At 35.2% G+C, this 18616-nt stretch overlaps 1 protein-coding gene across 1 annotated transcript in view; it reads left to right on the top strand.

Annotated features, from left to right (window-relative positions):
- ubr1 (ubiquitin protein ligase E3 component n-recognin 1) overlaps positions 1–17300 on the top strand; it is a 32319-nt gene extending 15019 nt beyond the window's left edge. The window contains exons 21-47 of the mRNA XM_051867661.1: positions 2017–2141; positions 3225–3277; positions 3420–3522; positions 3609–3657; positions 4653–4807; positions 4943–5042; positions 5359–5462; positions 5545–5625; positions 5704–5885; positions 7540–7742; positions 7944–8037; positions 8782–8934; positions 9026–9123; positions 9233–9329; positions 9663–9811; positions 10137–10192; positions 10277–10373; positions 10449–10516; positions 11596–11743; positions 11844–11931; positions 12012–12145; positions 12475–12583; positions 13593–13649; positions 13727–13804; positions 13911–14081; positions 14226–14327; positions 15597–17300. Coding sequence (XP_051723621.1) covers positions 2017–2141; positions 3225–3277; positions 3420–3522; positions 3609–3657; positions 4653–4807; positions 4943–5042; positions 5359–5462; positions 5545–5625; positions 5704–5885; positions 7540–7742; positions 7944–8037; positions 8782–8934; positions 9026–9123; positions 9233–9329; positions 9663–9811; positions 10137–10192; positions 10277–10373; positions 10449–10516; positions 11596–11743; positions 11844–11931; positions 12012–12145; positions 12475–12583; positions 13593–13649; positions 13727–13804; positions 13911–14081; positions 14226–14327; positions 15597–15738 — 2996 coding nt within the window. The 3' untranslated portion in view covers positions 15739–17300. The remainder of the gene's footprint in view (positions 1–2016; positions 2142–3224; positions 3278–3419; positions 3523–3608; positions 3658–4652; positions 4808–4942; positions 5043–5358; positions 5463–5544; positions 5626–5703; positions 5886–7539; positions 7743–7943; positions 8038–8781; positions 8935–9025; positions 9124–9232; positions 9330–9662; positions 9812–10136; positions 10193–10276; positions 10374–10448; positions 10517–11595; positions 11744–11843; positions 11932–12011; positions 12146–12474; positions 12584–13592; positions 13650–13726; positions 13805–13910; positions 14082–14225; positions 14328–15596) is intronic.
- The last annotated feature ends 1316 nt before the right edge of the window (positions 17301–18616 follow it).

The following is an 18616-nucleotide window of genomic DNA, read 5'->3' as shown; positions in this document are numbered from 1 at the left end:
ACCTAGGCATGCAGACTGCTTCTACAAACATTTGTGAAAGAATGGGTCACTCTCAGGAGCTCAGTGAATTCAAGCGTGGTACCGTGATAGGTTTCCACCTGTGCAATAAGTCCATTCGTGACATTTCCTCACTACTAAATATTTCACGGTCAACTGTTAGTGGTATCATAACAAAGTGGAAGCAATTGGGAACAACAGCAACTCAGCCACGAAGTGGTAGGCCACATAAAGTCACAGAGCGGGGTCAGTGCATGCTGAGGTGCACAGTGTGCAGAAGTCACCAACTTCCTGCAGAGTCAATAGCTACAGACCTCCAAACTTCGTGTGGCCTTCAGATTAGCTCAAGAACAGTGTGTAGAGAGCTTCATGGAATGGGTTTCCATGGCTGAGCAGCTGTATCCAAGCCTTACATCACCAAGTGCAATGCAAAGTGTCGGATGCAGTGGTGTAAAGAACGCCGCCACTGGACTCTAGAGCAGTGGAGACGTGTTCTCTGGAGTGACGAATCATGCTTCTCTGTCTGGCAGTCCGATGGTTGAGTCTGGGTTTGGTGGTTGCCAGGAGAACGGTACTTGCCTGACTGCATTGTGCCGAGTGTAAAGTTTGGTGGAGGGGGGATTATGGTGTGGGGTTGTTTTTCAGGGCTTGGGCTTGGCCAATTGCAAATTTTTGGACACTTTCATGCTTCCAACTTCGTGGGAACAGTTTGTGGACGGCCCCTTCCTGTTCCAACATGACTGCGCACCAGTGCACAAATCAAGATACATGGATGTTTGGTGTGGAGGAACTTGACTGGCCTGCACAGAGTCCTGACCTCAACCCGATAGAACACCTTTGGGATGAATTAGAGCGGAGACTGCGAGCCAAGCCTTCTCGTCCAACATCAGTGCCTGACCTCACAAATGCGCTTCTAGAAGAATGGTCAAAAATTCCCATAAACACACTCCTAAACCTTGTGAAAAGCCTTCCCAGAAGAGTTGACGCTGTTATAGCTGCAAAAGGTTTGCCAACTCCATATTAAACCCTACGGATTAAGAATGGGATGTCATTAAAGTTCATGTGCACGTAAAGGCAGGTGTCCCAAAACTTTTGGCAATATAGTGTATTTGGTCATAATCAGCTACAAAACTGAAAAGTATCTTTTGTGTTATAAAAGTACAAAATAAATAGAATAATGAAAAATAAAACTTTAGAGATAAGAATTATTATTATTATTTTTTTAATCCTGTAGTCTTTTTCTGTCTAGCTCCAGTGATTGGCACATCTGGATGATGTCTTTTGATATGTGTTAGCATGAATGGGCCTGGGGGCCCCCCTGATTCCTTATTGCTTAAATAAAAAAATTAAGGAATTGTTGATTTGTTACTTTAATTGATAGATTGACCAATGCTGCACAGTAAAATGCAATGGCTGTTTTCAAACTTATTGGTTTGATTAACGTGTTATGCGTAGCCTATGCTGTCATTTTCTTTGCGCGTGAGTTCATTAATCAGTTTAAAATTACGCTTTTTCAAGAAATCACGGAAAGTTTAGCGTGAAGGACAAGAAGTGCCATCTACATTTGAGCTTACCTCACCTTTCCACGAGGAGACAGCGAGTGAAGCAGCACCTGAGGCTTCCCATTGTGCATTTTTGTAAAATAAAGAAAGAAGACAAACAGGATGGTGCTTTCTGCCGTCCCAGTTTTCTTTCCTTAAAGTTTGTGGATCGTGTCACAAAAATTAATCAAAGCTCAGCATATATGCTAGCTCTTGCGTGCCATCTGAACTCTTGTTTTAGGTTGGTGCATAGATCATCTCCTCTTCTTCTGCTCTTTTTCCTGTTGTGGCAGTTAGCAAACAGCGTTGCATTACCGCACGCGCTCCCTTCTGGATTGTAGTAAGGATCGCTTGTGACTGCCTGTATTCGTTGTCTGACTGTATGCACCGAACCATGATGTCCGTTCCGTGATGGTTCGGGAAGAATACATGTACCGTTACACCCCTAATATATATATTTTACATGCAAAATATGCAGGTGAGCGGTACGTACCTGGAATAAGTCACGTGACTAAGGAGGACGTGACTATGAGGGAGGTTATTCATCTGCTCTGTATTGAACCCATGGCTCATAGCAGCCTGGTCAAAAGCCTGCCTGATAATGTAAGACATTTAGTACTTTTATATTTAGTGCATATATTTTATGTTATTATTATTATTATTATTATTATTATTATTATTATTTTAATTTAATTTATGTTTTAATTTATTGGTAACACTTTACAAAAAGGTCCCATTAGTTAACATTTGTTAATGCATTAACTAACTTGAACAATTGTTACAGTATTTATTAGACTTATGTTAGTTAAAATGTTCGTTAATAAAAAATACAACTGTTCAGTAGCTGTTTCCATCCAAAGTTGCAAAATTAGAATATCACATAAAACATTGGCTAATAAATCACTGTTTCCATTCCATGTGTTCAAGAGAAAAAAAATGGTCACTTCTTGGGAAATTGGTGCAAAATAATATCTGTAATAAAAATGGAAGTTGCTGCAATCGGGGATGTCACTGTGGCTCTTTTTTTTGTACATCATAGATGACTTGCACCTCAGATCATGCAGATGAAATGCAATATATGCTGTAATGTTATCTTGTGTTCGGATGCCTGGTGTTTGGGAATGCAATCATGTGAGACCTTTCTCAGGAGGAATTAAACAAAATCATTTTGATGACAGACTTTAGCTCAGGCATTTCAGAATGATCAAACCAACATTTGAGATGCTGTGCAATGAAGTTGGTCCACTGGTTGGTCTAGTTTTCCATTTACTTCCATTCACATTTTTAGAATTTATACACATCTTGGCATTTCCATCTTTTTTAATACGATATCCATATTCACATAGAAATAGGTGGATGGAAACTTCATGTTGGCTCATTAAATGATGTTATTAGATACGAATTTTGTTTCTAATAATGTATTGTTAAATGCTGAAATTTTAGTTAAGGTTTAGAAGTATTTTTTATTATTAGTTCTAAAGCAGTTAACTAATGTTAATAAATGAACCTTATTGTAAACTGTTACCTATTTAGTTATTTATTAATTTATTAAATTATTCAGCATTGCAGTAAAATTATGGTAGCCTCTTCTGACTGAGATTTATGTACATTAACTTACTAATTTAAATACATAGAATGTGTGTGACTGTTTAGGTTGTGTAAAAATACATTTTTAATGCATCACAGGAAAGCCATGATACAGGGCTTGAAACGGTTATCTCCAAGGTTGCCACTTTCAAGTGAGTACATTTCACCAAATGCTTAGTTGGTTCTATCAGTTATTACACTGTCATTACTAGTTATTACACAGTTGTTACACTGTCAACTCTAAGAAATTCAAAGTATATTCCAAACAGCAACTCTTTGTTAAATGTTGTTTAGAAAACCAGGAGTGTCAGGCCATGGCTTGTATGAGCTGAAGAAGGAATATCTGAAAGAGTTTAACCCTTTCTTCTATCATTATTCCAGACCACAGCATAGTAAGGTATATGATGCACCTGTTATCTCAATATATAATTCAGTAAAACATATTAGTCTTGAAACAGCAGGATGTTTATTTGTTCATATTAGGCAGAAGAGGCTCAGAAGAAGAGAAGGACCCAAGATGGTAGTGATAAAGGTATGCAGATCTATATTGTAAAACTGTATTGAAAACACCTGTGCACATGTAGTGCAGAATAAAAAAATAAAAATAAAAAAAAAAGGAATTTTCTGAATACATACAAATAAGATGCAATTATGTGAAAATAAATACAACCCAAATTCCGGAAATGTTGGGACGTTTTTTTGAATAAAATGAAAACTAAGAGACTTTCAAATCACATGAGCCAATATTTTATTCACAATAGAACATAGATAACATAACAAATGTTTAAACAGAGAAATTTTACACTTTTATCCTCTCATTTCAAATTTGATGCCTGCAACAGGTCTCTAAAAAGTTGGCACGGGGGCAACAAATGGCTGAAAAAGCAAGAAATTTTGAAAAGATTCAGCTGGGAGATTCAGCTATGAATGCTGAAAGGTATATAAAGGTTTTAGAGCAACATATGCTCCCCTCCAGACGACGTCTATTTCAGGGAAGGCCTTGTGTATTTCAGCAGGACAATGCAAAACCACATACTGCAGCTATTACAACAGCATGGCTTTGTCGTAGAAGAGTCCGGGTGCTGAATTGGCCTGCCTGCAGTCCAGATCTTTCACCTATAGAGAACATTTGGTGCACCTGCAGCAGGCATCAAATTTAAAATGAGCTAATTTTGTGCATAAAATTTTAGTTTCTCACTTTAAACTTTTGTTATGTTATCTATGTTCTATTGTGAATAAAATATTGGCTTGTGTGATTTGAAAGTCTTTTAGTTTTCATTTTATTCAAATTTAAAAAACGTCCCAAAATTTCCGGAATTCGGGTTGTATGAGCAGGTCTTTTGTGTCATTGTTTTTACTATAATTGTGATATTTTTGCACCGGAATGCTGTATTGACCAATCAGAAGACAGGACCGGAACTGTCCATTTTATGTTTTTTCAATAAGAGTTTTCAATGGAAAATTTCACTTGTCTGTGATATTGGGTCATAGGGTGTGATCTGGTGTTCCTTTTTTTTTTTTTTTTAGCCCTCTGCCCCCCAGTTCCCCCTCCATTTTGTCCAGCATTCTCAAACATAGTGCATCTGCTCTGCTGTGACGTCTTTATCCATGTTCTGAGGAGAATTCTCCAGAAAGCGGTGGAGGACCGCTCCAACCGATGGACTGAACCTATGATCCAGATGGTACGGCTCTTCCAGCTTTTGTATTTCTAAGAACATTGTTAGATTACCTGGAATATCATTGGCTGTTGCCGTTTTAATTGTAGATTAATTTAGGATATGAAAAATGTTGTTTTTAACATGCATGTATGACTTTAGGCACTGCACCTTGTAGGCCAGGCTCTACTGGAGGAAAAAATGCAGTTGGAAAGCAGCAGTGCTGAAGAAGTGACCTTTGACTTTAGTCTAAAAGCACAAAGTAAGATGTTACCCTTCATCTTGGCCTATCCTATCATTAACATTCCTATCCTATCATTTTCAGGCCGCCAAAACGCTGTTGTAGTGTAAATAAACGGCCAAAACACATAAGTTTTCCATTTTTGGTGTTTGCACTTCACTCTGAAACATGCAATGAATATATTTATTTAATTAAATTGCAACCTTTGCTATTTGATAACCACACTTAGCCTCATCACGGTTTGATTTTTATTTCAGTATATTAATCGTAAGCCTTACAATTAATGCTTCACTGTTTATGTATTTGCTGATCGATACAGATGTGTTTGTATTTTTAGAAACTGGTTCTGAACATGGCAAATCTTTGTTCCACTTCCTGACCAAAATGAAGTCTTTACCTTCTCTGGAAGCTCAGAATGACATGATCACATGGAACTTACAGGTATGAAGATGATGATTTGATGTGTATTTGATTTTTTGATTCATTGATTTGAAATTGAAGATCTAAATGTCTCTACTGCAAGATGTTTGAGGTGGTGAAGTGTCTTCGGGAGAAATCTGGTCCTGTAGCTTCATTTGCCATAGATCGCAGCAAGTCAGAAGAGGTATTACGATTCACACAGATTCAGATAAGGATCTCAGTGGAAATGCTTCCATGTCTGAAGTGTGTTGTCTCTGCCCAGAGTGTTCAGGATAAGGAGAAAGCCGAGCGGAAGAGGAAGGCTGAAGCTGCTAAAGCACACAGGCAGAAGATCATGGCTCAGATGTCGGCCATGCAGAAGAACTTCATAGAGTCCAACAAGATGCTTTATGACAACGTGCCTGAGAGCTCGAGTCAGAGCGACGTCACCGCGTCTGTGGAGAGGTCAACACTTCCTTTCTTTCTTATGCTGTTTACTTTCTTTTGCTATTTCACTAAATTATTATTTTTTTGTTTTGTTTTTTCATGCTTTAATTTTTTTTCTTTCTTTTTGCTTTTTAGTTTATATCACTTTCTCTTATACTTTCACTTTGTTTTTCTTTCTTTTGCTTTCTTTCACTTTCTTTTTGCTTTTTGTTATTGAACTGTTCACCCTTGTTTATTATTTTGGTAACAGTTTATAGTAAGGTTCCATTTGTTAACATTAGTTACATGAAAAATACTTCTAAAGGATTTATTAATGTTGGTTAATTTCTTAGTAAATGAATATTATTAAAATCAAAGTTGTATCTGTTAATGTTATTTAATGGACCTGAGCTAGCATGAACTAACAATGAACAGTTGTATTTTTATTAAGTAATATTAACAAAGGTTAATAAATACTGTAACAAATCTATTGCTTATTGTTAGTTAATGTTAGTTAACTAATGGGACCTTGTTGTAAATTGTTACCATTTTATATATATATATATATATAAAATAAAATAAATTAATTTCATTTTTACTCTTTTCTTTTTCGCTCTTTCGTTAATTCTTACATTTTTCCATTTTTGTTCTTTCATTCTCTTTCACTTTTGCTTTTTAGTTTCTTTCACTTTCTTGCTTTCTTTCAATTTTAGCCTTTTTCATTTCTATGGTCTTTTAATCATCCTTTTTTTTTTACTTTTCCTCTTTCTTTCTTTCTTTCTTTCTTTCTTTCTACCAATTACTTTTCATGTTTTCCTTTCACTTGTTCTCTTTTGCTCTTTAGTTCATTTCACTTTCTCTTCTTTTTTTACTTTCACTTGTTTTACTGTTTCACTTTCTTTTCGCTTTTTTTTATTGCACTCGTTTCACTTCCATTTGTTGTTTTTATACTTTTTCATTGTCATTTATTCGTTTACTTTTTCAAACTTGCTTTCACTTTCTTGCATTTACTCTTTAATTTCCTTTAGTCTTTTTCTTCATTATTGTGCTTTTTCACATTCCTTCCTTCTTTTTTATCATACTTTTATTCACTTTTGCTCTGCTGTTGCCTTTTAATTCTTTCTTTTGCTACTTTCTTTTGATCTTTTGATCTGTTTTTTGTTACAGTATTTCACTTTTTCATTCTTATTTCTTATGCTTTTTTTGTTTTTGCTTCTATTTTTTCCATTGTTTTGCCATGTCATTCTTTCAATCTTTCAGCATTTTTCTAATTTATTTAATTTTTTTTGTTTTTTACAGTTTCTTTCACTTTCTCTTATACTTTACTTTTTCTTTCTTTTTTGCTTTCACTTTCTTTTTGCCTTTATTCATTATTGCACCATTCACTTTTGTTCATTATTTTTATATTATATCATTATATTTCGTTTTTATTAATTTTTACTCTATTTTCTTGCTTTCTTTTTTGCTCCTTCATTTTTCTTTTTGCTCTTTAGTTACTTTAACATTTTCTTATTTTGCTTTTGAACTTTCTTTTACATTTTGATTTTTATGCATTTTCATTATTATTTCATGTAGTCTTTTCTTTCATTCTTTCACTCTTTTGTCCCCTATAGCCTGCCTATCACACTCATTTGATATTATTTCACCCTTCAAATGTTTGTATGTCTAAATAAAGTCCACTGTGTGTGTGCAGCTGTAGGATGGATGTGGATGAGAGCAGAGTGGCTGTGGGACCTCAGCAGGGCGTTTGCTCCACAGACTGGGAGACTCTGACCTGCATCCTGTGTCAGGAGGAGCAGGAGGTTCAGGCTCAGGCAGCAGCCATGGTCCTTACAGCATGTGTGCAGAGATCTACAGTTCTCACCCAGAACCGTGGAAAGACGGTCTCCACCAAAGGTGAATGATACTACACAATTTACCTCTCAAGTACCTTATCTGCGATAATAAGCAGCAAGCATTGACACAATGCATGTATAAAAGCCTTGACACGTTATGAAGATTTAATGACAATGATAAGCATTGCTAATGTACTGTGATGCTGAATCAGACTGTTTTCTCTTCTAACTCTATCTCTTCTGACTTTTTCTCGTCCAACAGAAGGCTGCTACCCCTTGTTTATGCCTCCTGATCTGGCTGTGGGCACACATACTGGCAGCTGTGGGCATGTGATGCATGCCACCTGCTGGCAAAAGTGAGTCAAGTCTTAAAGTGATTAACAGTTGTTTTTTTGTTTTGTTTTTTCAGTATTTTGAATATATTTAATATTAACAATTACCTTATCCATATAATTTAATTCAATTGCAAAATTTGTGTATATAATATTCTCTCTGTTTTTAATGTTTTTAATCAAGTAATGATTCATAAAAAAGGAAAACTAAAACTTGCTCAATCAAGTTCATCTTCGGAACACAAATTAAGATATTTTTGATGAAATCCGAGAGGTTTCTGATCCACCATAGAAAGCAATGTAATTACCACATTCATTATTTACATTGCTTTCTATGGGGGATCAGAGAGCTCGCGGATTTCATCAAAAATATCTTAATTTGTGTTCCGAAGATGAACGAAGGTCTTACGGGTGTGGAACAACATGAGGGTGAGTACTTAATGACAGAAATTTCATTTTTGGGTCAAAATGAAATTTAACTAACAGAATTTTGAACATTGGATAACTTTCCTAAAGGGGTAAATGTAGCATTACGTCACATGTTGTTCACAAGTTGATTTATTTAAAACTTTTTTTTGTGGTTAAACACTTATTGAGCGATTACATGATACACACAGTACATGCACAAAATACAACTAGGATTTATAAAAACTATTTATTTGTTGGCCTACAAATTCCATGACCTGCTGAAATCACCATCTGGGATGCTAATACCAAACAAAAAATATAGTACACTTTACATCATCATGCCTTTTTGGTCGTTTGCAGGTACTTTGAAGCTGTGCAGAACACCACTCGGAATCGGCTGCATGCAGAGCTGATCATAGACCTGGAGAACGGCGAGTACATGTGTCCGCTCTGCAAGTCCCTGTGTAACACAGTCATCCCGCTGATCCCTGTGGAGCCCAGCAAGATTAACTAGTACGGCACCTTTACTAACCTTATTATACTCAATATTGAGTGTTGATGAGTTGAGTTGAAATGTTCACTCTCTCTATTTTCTCTCTGTCAGTGAGAGTGCCGAGTTAGTTGGTCAGCATCTCACTCTTGAGCGCTGGGTTCAGATTATTTCTTCTCGAATCAGAGGGCTGAGAGCCACATGGGAAGCAGGTGAGAGTCAAAACTGATATGTGCCTGTTGGATCTGTCTTTTCAATTTCTTAATGTCATTAACACTTTCTTTTTAATTTGGATTGATTTGCGTGTTGGTGTTTTTACAGACAATAACAGTGAGGCAGCGGTGGAGGAAGCAATGGCACTTTTTGATGAGTGTCAAGCTGATTTTAGATCCATTCTCAGTTTTGGAGTTCAAGAGCCGTGAGTCTCTAAATAGACGGGTCTTTACTTGAGTCAATATGACAGCAAAATTGACCATATTTACTTAATATATGCTTCTGGTCCTATAGCACACAATATATCATAGCATGTTATTTTAATGCCTTTTTTTCCCAACCTGATGAGAAACACATGATTTTGTTGGTTTTATATAATATGTTGGTCATATACAGTCCTGGTCAGAATTATTTGCACCCTTGGTAAATATGAACAATGAAGGCTATGAAAATAAATCTGCATTGTTTATCTTTTTGATTGTTCATTCAAAATGAACTCTAATGAAAATGAAAATCTAAACTCCCCATTTCTGACCAGGCCGAAGTTCTCTCGCAGTATCACAGAGATGTTGGGGGTCTGTGCGACCACAGTGCACAGGGTAGGACTGCAGACGGCTCCCAATGACCTGTGCCCGTATGTGCCTGTCATGTCCTGGAACACTTGTGCCTACACCATCCAGGCCACCGGTAATGCTCTCCTCCTTGGTCACTGGGGCCTTTGTTAGGCATTGTTGTTTGTAAAGCTGCTTTAAAACAGTGGCTACATTCACACGGTCAGTGTTCGGCATCAACACCCATATTTACTCTCAAATTATCCTGTTATGTAGCAGAATTCGGAGCAGCAGTGTGATTGGCACTTACCAACTGTAATCTGCTGCTTTGTTAATGTAGTCATGGTGTATTGTAAAAAGTAAATTTGACTTAACTCCAAAGATTTCATAGATTACTAAGATACTGTACATCCTTTAATTTTGTCTTGTGTGCCTCATCTGATTTCTTTCTCTCTCGTTAGATAACATGTTACAGGAAGAGGGGAAGGCTCTTTTTGGATCCCTCCAGAACAGACAGGTCTGGTTTGGCTGTGCTGATATTGATCATAATGTGCACTATTTAATGCAGGATGGATTTTTATAAGACAATGTTCTTCTTCAGCTCTCTGGACTCAAAGCAGTGGTGCAGTTTTCAGCTGCTCAGAGGCTGAAAAGCAGTCAAGCTGTCATACAGAAGCACTTTACTGATATGTTAGCAGGTATGTTACATTTATTAGAGGATGGATTTCTTTGTTGGTTTTGTTCATGCAATAATTCTCTTTGCCTCTTTCTAGTCCTGGTACCTCTTCCTAATGTAGAAAACACACCATCAATATTAGAAGTGGATTTCTTTCATCTATTGGTGGGTGTTTTTTATTATTATTATTATTATTATTATTACTGTACCTTATAAAGTCAGTATTAAAGAAATGCTATTTTCATTTCTATTATTCTATTTATTTCATTGTTTATTTGTTTAAATATGGTAACACTTCAGTTTAGAGTCCAATTCTCACTATAAACTAGTTGCTTATTAGCATACATATTACTAGGATAATGACTGTTTATTAGTACTTATAAAGCACATATTAATGCCTTATTCTGACCACTATTCTACATCCCTTAATCCTACTCAATACCTAAACTTAAAGGGATAGTTCATTCAAAAATGAAATTTCTGCCATCATTTACTCACCCTGTATGAGTTTCTTTCTTCTGTTGAACACAAAAGGAGATATTTTAAAGAATGTTTTTAACCAGACAGTTTATGGCACCCATTGACTTCTATAGTATTTTTTCCTACTGTGGAAGTCACTGGGTGCCATCAACTGTTTGATTACCAGCATTCTTTAAAATATCTTCTTTTTTCTTCTACAGAAGAAAGAAAATCATACAGGTTTGGAACAACTTGAGGGTGAGTAAGTGAGTAAGTTTTTGGTGAACTATCACTTTAACAACTACCTTACTAACTATTAATAAGAAGTAATAGTGAGAACTGGACCTTTATCTAAAGGATGGATGGATGGATGGATGGATATATATATATATATAATGACTGAAAGGCTGAATTTGTGCCTGGAAGATAAACAAGCAAAAAAGTCCCATAGACTTGCATTGACCTAAACAATATCTAGAAACCAGAATGTCGTAGAAATTTATGGAATGGCTTCGTAAGAAAGTAACCAGCCAAAATACCCTAGTATCCACATACCAATATGCAAATAACCACTCTGAACACCTTAGAAACCACACGTCAACGCCCTGGCAACCTCTCACAACACTTTAGCATTATGAAGGCGACTTCTGCATGGGCACGCACCATCAACAATTTGAGAACATTGCTCTTTTATGCACTTAGACTTCAAGCAATCATTTTCAAGCATCTAGTAAGTTAGTACTAAGTGGTTGAACATTGCTAATGAGTTGTGATGTTCTGCTCAGGTGGGGCTGGTTCTGTCCATCCCAGCGTTGTATCAGGAAGAGGCTGTAGACCTGCAGCCTTCAGCAGTCAGCACAGCGTTCAATCACCTCTACCTGCTGCGCCTGGTCACTATGGCACACATGCTCCAGGTCCTGCTGGCCTCACACGGTAAACACACACACTGCTGGATGCGAATTGACACAAAAGTATGACATTTTTGCAAATGCCTTTGCACAGCACTATTTCAGTAATATGTGTATGTGTGTAGATTGTGCTGTAATAGGAATGGTGGAGGAGGGCGATGAGGCCCAGGCTGCAGCAGAACTCTTCTCTATAGTCTCACAACACACAGATGGGTGAGCTTTTTACGTGTGTCATGTAGGGAAAGACTCCCGCTTTCTCTCTTGCTGTCTCTCATCATCTCTCTCTTTCTCAGGTTGAGACCTGGTGTATCTGGCTTCACCGTAGAGAGTGTGAAGAGAGGTGTCCTTCCCTTCCTGCGCTGTGCTGCACTGTTCTTTAATTGCCTTATAGGAGTGCCCCCTCCGGAGGAGCTGTCCAGTACTGCAGGTCACTACACTTCATATGTTGGATTTAAACGTGCCACACTGCTGTTTACTTTAACAAATCTGCCTGGTTATCAATGGATTGTAGGTTTAAAAAAAACTAATAATGACACTTCATGTATATTATTTAGGCTATTTTTGCCATGGTATACAGTATAGTACCAAGTATGCATCCATGAATGAATTGGGCATGGTCAGTGTGCAATATTGTTACCAGTGTGTTACCAATTGTATGTCATTGTGCACACAGCAGCAGATTCCACAGTACTGTATCAGTATAAATGAGTATAAATTGTATAAAACAATTATTAATCATAATTCATCTATATGCAGAATCACCTGAAAGTCAGCTCCCTCTGCTGTGTAGTTACCTCTCCTTACCATCCAACCTGTTTCAACTGTTTCAAGACTACAGGGATGTTGTAACTACCTTCATAAAGAGGTAAAGAGATCAGATGATTCAAGCTCGCAATTTAAATGATATATATATACACACACACACACACATACACACACACATTTATAAATTTTTATATATATATATATATATATATATATATATATATATATATATATATATATATATATATAAATTGTTGATAATAATAATAATAATAATAATAATAAATCAAAAACAACAACAATAATAATAATAATATTGTTGCTATTTAGTTGTTGTTTATTAATAATAATAATAAACACTAATATCATTATATTTTTTGCTTTTTTATTGTAGTTGATTTAATAATTATAATATAAAATTTTAAAAACATATTTTACTGTTGTTACTGCTTATTTGCTGTAGTAGTAGTAATAATAATAATTGTTTTTGGCCGTTATAAATTTAATATTATTATTATTATTATTATTATTATTATTTGTTTATAATAATAACAAACAACCACAATAATACAAGTATTATAATATTTTTATTATTGCTGTTTAGTTGTTATTAATTAATTAGAATTATAGTATTAATAACAATGATAATGTTAATTACAATAATAATACATATTATTATTATTATTATTAGTAGTAGTAGTAGTAGTAGTATTTATTCTTATTTCAAAATATTTTGCTTATTAGACTAATAAACAAAACAATAAACAATTACATTTTAAAAATACATTGAAAAATTAAAATTGTTGCAGCTGTTTAGTTTTTGTTGATCAGTTAACATAAGGATGATGATTGTTAATATGTTGTTAATAATAATAATAATTATAATAATTGACGACAGTGAACAGCAACAACTGAATTTATAGTAATGTTTATGTACATATATGTCTGTGCGTGCGTGCGTGCGTGTGCGTGCGTGTGTGTGTGTCTGTGTGTGTGTATGTGTGTGTGTATAAAGAACACCCCTTGTTTTCACCCCTTTTAGACAGTATGTTTCTAAGTTCCTAATTCCATATATTTATCCATTCATTCACTTTGTGTCTGTGTCTCAGGTGGTGTGGGAATACAGCCATATCCAAAGCCCTCAAAGGAGAAACACACATCATCAGGTTTGATGACACTCAAGTTCTCTCCTTCCCCTTTATTAATGCAATAATTTATTTGATTTTTTTCAACTGTTATTCAGGTATCCTCACAAGAGAAATAGGCTAATAGATCTTCCAGAGGACTATAGTGTGTTGCTCAACCAAGCTAGTCACTTTAAGTAAGTACTTTTAATAAAGGATTGCCTAGAATGTCAATTGAGGGAATTGAATATTTTCTGCAGATTAATAGGATGTTACTTGTGGTGACCATTTTTTCTTCCATAGATGCCCAAACTCATCAGATGATGAGCGAAAGCACCCGACTCTGTGTCTGCTGTGCGGGGTTATGCTGTGTGCACAGAGCCCCTGCTGTCAGGTGCAGCTGAATGGGGAGGAAGTGGGAGCGTGTACGGCCCACGCCGCCATCTGTGGAGCTGGAGTGGGAATGTTTCTCAGGTGAGAGGAAGGAGAAATCCTGCTGAACCTGTGCCATTTACTGTGTGCATCTTATTTTACAAAACAAATTTCTATTAAGGCAGGGTGATTTAAATAAATACAAATAACTATTGTTAATAATTCTGTTTGTGTCTTTCTGAACAGGGTTAGAGAGTGTGAGATTGTCTTGATGGCCAGTAAGACACGGGGCAGTCCCTATCCAGCACCTTACCTAGATGATTATGGAGAAACAGACCCTCAGCTTGGGTAAAATTCATTGTTGTGAATTAGTTGACTTATAAGATGTTTTCTATAATGTGACTTCTTTGTTATACAATATTAAGATATTTCATTAGCATTTTAGTCAGAAATACTCAGATCAGATCAGATTGGTTCAGTGATTTGTTTGTCATCACTCACAAGTCTTCACATTTTCCAGTAAATAGATATTTGTAGATAAATATTGTGTTTCTTACTATATTGTTTTATTAATGCATATAAATTACTACCGTTCAAAAATTTGGGGTCGGTAAGATGGTTTAATGTTTATGAAAGAAGTCTCTTATGATCAGTAAATGTTAACAGTAATATTGTTTTTTTCTATTTTAATATAGTGTAAAATGTAATTTATTCCTGTGATGCAAAGCTGAATTTTCAGCATCATTACTCCAGTCTTCACTGTCACATGATTCTTCAGAAATCATTCTGATGTGCTGTTTTGGTGCTAAAGAAACATTCCTTATTATCAGTGTTGAAAAATGTTTAATATTTTTGAGAAAACTAAGATTTTTTTTTCAGGATTCTTTGATGAAGTTCATTATAGATGTCTTTACTGGTATTTTTTATTTAAAAATCTTACTGATGCCAAACATTTGAATTCTTCCTCAAGCTTTACACACATTATCATCATTTAACATGTGTTTTGTCTTTATTCTTTATTAGCAGTAGTGCTAATCTATATTTCTGATATAAATCTTACCCACACTTTACACACAATATCATTTTTAGCATGTGCTTTGTCTTTATTCTTTATTAGCACTAATGCTCATCTGTATTTCTGATATAATTCTTCCCCAAGCTTTACACACAATATTATCATTTAACATGTGCTTTCTCTTTATTCTTTATTAGCACTAATGCTAATCTCTATTTCTGATATAATTCTTCCCCACGCTTTACACACAATATCATTTTTAGCATGTGCTTTGTCTTTTTATTCTTTATTAGCACTAATGCTAATCTGTATTTCTGATATAAATCTTCCCCAAGCTTTACACATGATATTATCATTTAACATGTGCTTTGTCTTTATTCTTTATTAGCACTAATGCTAATCTGTATTTCTGATATAAATCTTCCCTTAGCTTTACACACAATATCATTTTTAGCATGTGCTTTGTCAGTTTATTCTTTATTAGCACTAATGCTAATCTGTATTTCTTAGGTAATTCTTCCCTCAGCTTTAGAAATACAATATCATTTAGCATGTACTTTATTAGCACTAATGCTGACATGTATTTGTTTGGACTTTGCTAGGCGTGGGAACCCACTCCATTTGTGTCCAGAGCGGTACCGCAAGATGCTTCATATGTGGCAGCAGCACTGCGTCCTTGAGGAAATCGCCCGCAATCTGGAGGTCCTCAACGTCATGTTCCCCTTTGAGTGGCAGATGCTTTGAGCTCCGAGGCAGGCAGAGGAAGTGTACGATGCGAGTAGCAAGACACAACACATTCGGTTAGACTACGCATGACATCAGCCTGACAGCAGGGAGTAATAAACTCCTTCACATCTCTACCTACTGCTGTCAGTGTTTCACATCAACAGCCAGTGCATTATGGGTAGCCATACTAAACAGGCCCATAAAAGATAGTGAATTTGCTCTCTCGGCTCTTTATTTATTTTGCTTTAGTTGCGGATCTACACTAATTATAGCACTGCAGCTTTTTCTTTTTGGTCTTTGTGGTGTTTTCGCATTTGTTTTCAGGTTGTAAAGATTTATTGAGGGGCTTTTGTCACTATAAAACGCAAACCGTGCTTTTATACCTTTGTGAATTCTTGTCCTCTCACCCTTCCATCGCCTGTTCACTCTTTCTTTAATCTGTGTGAGAAATGTATTCATGTGAATATAATATATCTCTCTACTGCTTTATTATGCAAAGATGCCCTCAAAGTAAAAAAGTATTTTCAGTGTTTCTGAGCAAGATGCTGTTTTGCAACTTATGTTCTCAGGTGAATCTCACAAAAACATGTCCGGGTCACATGCCACCCCGAAGTGAAGAAGAAAAAAGAAATCATATTTTGCATAAAGGCGCCTATATTCTGGACCACTACATTTTTTCTATTTACTAGTCTTTTTTATTTTTAATTCCTATTATTATCATTACAGTAAAAATGACTATAATGCATTTAAAAAAATTAAATCAGTATAAATGAAATATAATGAGTAAGAATTTAGAAAATGAATACTGATATACAGTTAATAGCTAAAGTTAGTATAGTTTTTACAGTAATGAGAATATCTGTTACAGTAATGTGAAATTTAAGAAATAATCTAGATGCAAATTATTTTAATTGTCCTAAAAATAAGCATTATTTAATTTAAGCACATTTGCTTATTTCTTTTGATTTTGGGGTGAATTATGAGCCAGGCATATTCTTGACAGGTTTCATGAGATTCACTCATGCTATGGATGTCACATGAACATGTATATAAAACAATAATGTATAATTAGATTATGCTATTTTACTATAAGAATGCAGCTGTGAATTAATGAAGAAACACAAAAAGATCAATAATCACATGCAACAATGCCTATTGGGTAAAGTCAAGTATATTCCACTTGTTAATATGTATTAAATCAAACACAAGTGCTTTTCTTGAGTGTCAGTCCAAGTCCAGAGTGTTTTTTTCCCCCCGCTCATTGTTTGTTTCAAGGTGTAAGGTACTTTTAAACTTCTTATTTACATGAAATAAATTACTGAGTGACATCACTTCCATGCTAGTGGATCTCTTACCTTCACTTCACATTCTATCCCCCTTGTTCTTAATGTAAGAGCGGGTGCGGCCATTTTAAATTGATTGTGTCGAGGCTTCCCGTCTCATCTGCTTCCAGTTATTTTATCTGTACAAAAACTGTTTGTTATGCTGCTTGATATTGCAAACTGTTGTTTGTTATATTATTTTAATTCATTATTGTAATCATAAACACTGGTTTGTAGCAAAAATTATTTTACCATTTACTACTTTTTGTTATTCTTCCAGTTATTGCGGCTAATGAATCTCACACAAAAGGTGTGCTACATAAGGTGAATAGAGTCCTGTTAAATCACTGTATTCATCAACTATCTGTACTTATTTATTTATTCTGGTTTTAAAATTATATTTAAATATTTTACTAATAGTGATTGATGGGTATATCTATCAGATATTAAAAGCAAAAACAAGAAAAATATTTCTTTGATGCATGTTTTGAGATCTGAAGGGGAAAAGGCTGCTTTTTATTTATGAATTAATCTGTAGTTTGTAGACATTAACGCAACTTCCTGTATATCTGATTTTTTATTATTATTTTTTTTATTTTTTTTGTATTGAATAGCACAGCTCGATTAAAGTAAAAACCTAAATGGTAACACTTTACTTAAGTCTATGCAATACCATTCAAAAGTTTGGGGTCTTTTTTTTGTTTTGTTTTAAAGAAATTCAGCAAGGATGCATTAAATTGATCAAAAGTGACAGTAAAGACTGCTACATTGTTACAAAAGACTATTTAAAATAAATGCTGTTCTTTTAAAGGCACAATATGTAAGATTTTTAGATTAAAATATCCAAAAACCACTAGAACAGTGTTATATATTTCATTGACTTGTGTACTTAAATTATCCCCAATGTTTCCAACAATGTTTAAATCCAGAAAAATCAGCAATTTTATCCATTGTAACAGACCGTGTCGTTGCGTCACCTTTCAATGACGTCATATCCGCGTTGCCCTCAATTCCCAGTTTTACTTTCGTAGAAACCATGGAATCACCAAAGATACTTTAATATATTATGTGTTTTATTAGACAGGTGAGCAACTGTTTGGATACATTTATCAACAGAAAAATAGTCATTGTTATATAGCTCACGGTTAGTCTTACTGTTTTAATCACTTGTTTTCTTGATTTTACATTGTTAAAACAATCATACTAAAACTCTGTGTTCACTCGGTGGCTGGTATAAGAGACTTGTAGCACTTTGCAGCAATCGCTGCAGCTCGCACTGCTTCATACCACAGTAACTTTAATAAAACTTTAATACATTAGCTCATACATGAACATGACTTCTGCCCGAGTCTGTCGGATTGCTTTCCATGCTGTGGAGATGTAGACGACAACTCCCATAAATCCACGCTCCTTCACGGCATCATCAAGCTACACCTTTGTTTTAAATAAGCGACCTCTAGCGGCTAAAATTACATATTGTGCCTTTAAACTTTCTATTCATCAAACAATCCTGAAAGTCATGTCTCATGATTTCCAAATAAGAAATATGGCTTTTCACACTGCGCTTAATCCCG

Source organism: Ctenopharyngodon idella, chromosome 17, assembly GCF_019924925.1.
Source record: "Ctenopharyngodon idella isolate HZGC_01 chromosome 17, HZGC01, whole genome shotgun sequence".
Taxonomy (NCBI): Eukaryota; Metazoa; Chordata; class Actinopteri; order Cypriniformes; family Xenocyprididae; genus Ctenopharyngodon; species Ctenopharyngodon idella.
The sequence above is the reverse complement of the archived record's forward strand: the minus strand, read 5'-3'. Positions and strand labels throughout refer to the sequence as shown.